Here is a 3,734-nt window from a genome sequence, read left to right as displayed (position 1 = left end):
AATGCACTTGTGTGATTTCAGTTCATGTAACCATAAAAGGGTAAAAAAATACCATGCAACTAAATAATATGGAAACTTGATAATAAATAAACAAATAAATAAACAAAACAAAACAAGAATTGCAGCCACAAGATTAATGGAAAGCTTTTCAGCTAATAACCTGTGCTTATATAGGCTTCTTTGCTTGTCGTCTTGCCATAATATAAACTTTCAAACTTGATTTATTTTTTGAAAGTCTTTTGGTTCAGTAAAATAATCTTTTATTCTCTGAAAAGCTCTAAAAAGGTTGATAGAGTAACATGCTTCTCTTTTTTTGATTTTATTTGGTTTTAACAAATAGATTTGGAGCTTAAATTCTATAGTTGGGATTTGGTGTAGTTTTCAACAGTTGGTAATCGCTAAAAACAAAGAGAATCAAACTACCAATCATGTCAAAATGATGTGGCAACATCATGAAAAGCCCAAAACAGATTATACCTGTGATATATCTCTAGTTTCAATATAGTCATGTAGCTTCAATTTTACCAATTTCATCCATTAATTTATTACATTGGGTCAATTTAGTCCAATTTATAACCTTTATTAAGAAATTGGATAGATATCAAACAAAAAATGGCCCATTCAAAAGGGACTGGATCATTTCAAATTGGACATAAATCCCAGTTCACTTTGAAAGGGTGAATGAACTATTTTACTCCTTTGTTTCAGTCTAAAATTCAAGGGATTGTTATTAATTGCATTTTGAACTATAATTTCCTTTGAAGGCTCAATTTTCCATCAGAAGGGTAGAAGCACGAGGGTGCCCAAAAATGTTAGGAAAGATGATGTAATTAGTAACAAGGATTAAAAACCTTTGGTGAGACTACATACCAAGCACAAGTTTAAAACAAAATATATCTCAACGTCATATACTCGTATACCACTTAAAAGCTTGTGTTTGGTATCTAAAGCAATCTACAATTCATATACTCGTCATACACTTGTATAGGGGACAATCAGACCAACATAATAATTTCTATTAATAATCTCCTCATGCAAAGCAATCTACATAGCCTACTTCAGTTAAAAGTACCATAAGGCCTTAGATCAAAAAACTATATGTAGATTGTTCAATGCATTAACTACTCAATTTAGATACCAAAACTTTTATTTCTATACAAAACCTATGAAGAGGGAGTTCAATACCTGTTCAATGATAGCAAAATAATGTGAATTAGCCTGCAAAAAGTTGTCTCAAATTTAGTAAGTCAAGCTTGTTCAATATACAATTGCCCAACAATCCTGAGAGAACAAATGAAAGATCAATTCCTTTAGCCCTTAGCATAAGTCTAAGATTATGTAAATAACTTCATTCAATCTTAGTATTATGATTTTCAGATGTATAATTCCAGTCAGAGACAAAGACATTGAATAAAGTTTTCATAAATTGCAGTCAGAGCACTAGGAGTTAGTACATCAGAGAAAGAACATAGCACAATAGTGGCAATTTTTTAGTGCCCCACAAGCATGGCAATGCACATTCTCTGATTGATTTGAAGATGGTGATGAATTAGCTTGCACAAAACAATAGCCAATAGAACTGCATTTCATGAAATTGCATTCAAACCCACACCCTAAATAAATTTATAAGGAAGCCCAGAGGTGAAACACGCAAGCTCAAACTATCCACATGTTTGCGGATTTTACCTCATCATTCATCACCCACCCACCTCCAACAATTTCTAACTGTGCATTCTTCACTAGATTGATGAAAGATTCTTTTTTAGTTTCTGAGGCATCCTTCCACCATCTCTCCAAATAAGACATCTCCTCCCATATAAATTTGCAGCGAGGATCCTGCAAATCCAAGTTCAAAGAATGTTAATTAGTATAGCATTCAACATTAATAACTTTTTGCCATAGACTAGGCAAAGATAATATCAATAAACTAACAATCCAACCCCAATTAAGTTCAAGGCAATTGACACACACCATAATTGAGAGAGAGAGAGAGAGAGAGAGAGAGAGAGAGAAAACTTGTTAGTGAGCGTTTCACTTCTTAGGTTCATTAGTAGTTTTCAAAGCCAACAAGTATGCATATTTTCTCATCCAATAAACTAAATGCTTGAGTCCCCAAAAAATCATTTGTTAAACTACTAGATTGAACATTCTTGAAAGAGAGAGCATTTGGTAACAGAAAGCTGCTAGTGAGCCTCTCACTTTTTAGTTCCATTAGTAGTTTTCAAAGCCAACAAGTTTGCATATATTTTCTCATCCAATAAACTAAATGCCTGAGTATCTAAAAAATCATTTGTGAAATTACTCTACTATATATTACAGACTTTTTTTTCATCACTTACATCCAATTCACTTGGTCCAATAATTGATGAAATATATAATTTGTCAAAATTCAACCAAAAATGTGAATTTGTGTGGAAGTATCTTATTCCGTAATGAAGACCATTAGATTCTTTTGCATGAAGTATAACTTTTTTCTCAGTAAGTTTACCGGCACTATAGTTAAGCTAGATCGAAAGCAGAATCATTGTTCATCAATAATCAAGATCAGTAAAACCCAACAAAATTAAGATCAAGCAACTACTGCTAACTAATTAAACTCTCAGTTCACAAACAGAACCCAACTGAATTCAGATCAATAAAGAACATTTCAAACCCAAAATTAAACCCAGATCACCTTTGAAATCAGTAAAACCCAACAAAATTAAGATCAAGCAACTAGTACTAACTAATTAAACTCAGTTTACAAACAGAACCCAACTGAATTCAGATCAAGGAACAACATTTCAAACCCCAAAATTAAACCCAGATCACCTTCGAAAGAGCCTCGACGATGGTATCAAGAATATGCCTCGACTGTCGATCATAATACTCCTCAACAGTGAGCTTCCAACCCGGGTCATTATGCGAATGAGGGACCACAAAAACCTTCAAGGTCTCCAAATCCCACTCGTTCCCTTCGTATCTCACCCTCCAACCCTGCTTCCACGACCCAGAAATGAGGAGTCCATTAGACAGACGGCGATGTCGATGGCGATGTGCGACGGATGTGAGCAATGGTGGTAAGGGACTTCGGTGAGCTAGAGAGAGTGGGCACCGATTGAGAGAGAGAACACAGAAAGAGGGAGGGGCGGGCCAACATAGAGAGACACAGATTAGGGCTTTTTTTAGATAGAGACAAGGGAGATCAGGCTTTAATTTTTTTTCTGTCGAGCACCAAATGGGCAATGTCAGATGGGACGATTTCTTCTTCGGAGAGGTGGGTTTCGAGGGTGTCTTGCCATTGATTGTGGTGGTGGGTTTTGAGGATGTCACAGAGTTCGTTGACGAGTCGCTTGATGTGGGGTTTGAAGGAGAAGGAAGGGGAAGAACTGGGTTTGGGGTTGTGACGAGCTTTGATGCGGGAGAGAAGGGTTTTCGACATGAGAGAAAAAATGAGGTTTGGGGAGTCATCTGCTACTTCGAAAGTCTTCTTCCTTTCATTGTTCCACACTTGCAAGTTGCAACAGTAGTACATGGATACAACTAATGAGGAGTGGGATGGTGGTTCAAATTTCATTTCCCCCTTTATCTTTCAAATTTTCCCCCAAATTTTTGGCGACCAAAAGATCAAATTAGTCGCAAAAATAGGTTCTTTCGCCGACAAATTTTTTTGGTCTCCAAATCTCAATCAACGGCGACTAAAATATTAGTCGCTAAAAGTACTAATTTGGCGACTAATTTTTTTTGGTTGCTGA

General features: G+C 35.8%; 1 protein-coding gene across 2 annotated transcripts; it reads right to left on the bottom strand.

Moving 5' to 3' along the window:
* Window positions 1–1,172: 1,172 nt before the first annotated feature.
* On the bottom strand, window positions 1,173–3,519 carry LOC145789656 (uncharacterized). Of its 2 annotated transcripts, none has more exons than XM_082866821.1 (3): window positions 2,812–3,519; window positions 1,687–1,836; window positions 1,173–1,281 (listed from the first exon to the last, which is right to left on the bottom strand). In XM_082866821.1, exons 1-3 carry the CDS (start codon window positions 3,448–3,450, stop codon window positions 1,258–1,260), a joined length of 813 nt encoding a protein of 270 aa, XP_082722947.1. In that variant the 5' UTR covers window positions 3,451–3,519; the 3' UTR covers window positions 1,173–1,257. The 2 variants fall into 2 exon arrangements, with proteins under 2 accessions (XP_082722947.1, XP_082722940.1); XM_082866814.1 differs by having other exon boundaries at window positions 1,710–1,836.
* Between the last annotated feature and the right edge of the window lie 215 nt (window positions 3,520–3,734).

Source organism: Camellia sinensis, chromosome 1 (genome assembly GCF_055761805.1).
Source record: "Camellia sinensis isolate YWXY chromosome 1, ASM5576180v1, whole genome shotgun sequence".
In the NCBI taxonomy this organism is placed as follows: Eukaryota; Viridiplantae; Streptophyta; class Magnoliopsida; order Ericales; family Theaceae; genus Camellia; species Camellia sinensis.
This window is presented reverse-complemented; position numbering and strand designations above follow the sequence as displayed.

Coding starts and splice junctions, on each gene's coding strand:
- LOC145789656 (XM_082866814.1), bottom strand. CDS start 3,450: ATGACTCCCCAAACCTCATTTTTTCTCTCATGTCGAAAACCCTTCTCT. Junction 1,837..2,811: donor TCGTCGAGGCTCTTTCGAAG/GTGATCTGGGTT, acceptor TTGGATTTGCAG/GATCCTCGCTGCAAATTTAT. Junction 1,282..1,709: donor ACAGTTAGAAATTGTTGGAG/GTGGGTGGGTGA, acceptor TTGTTCTCTCAG/GATTGTTGGGCAATTGTATA.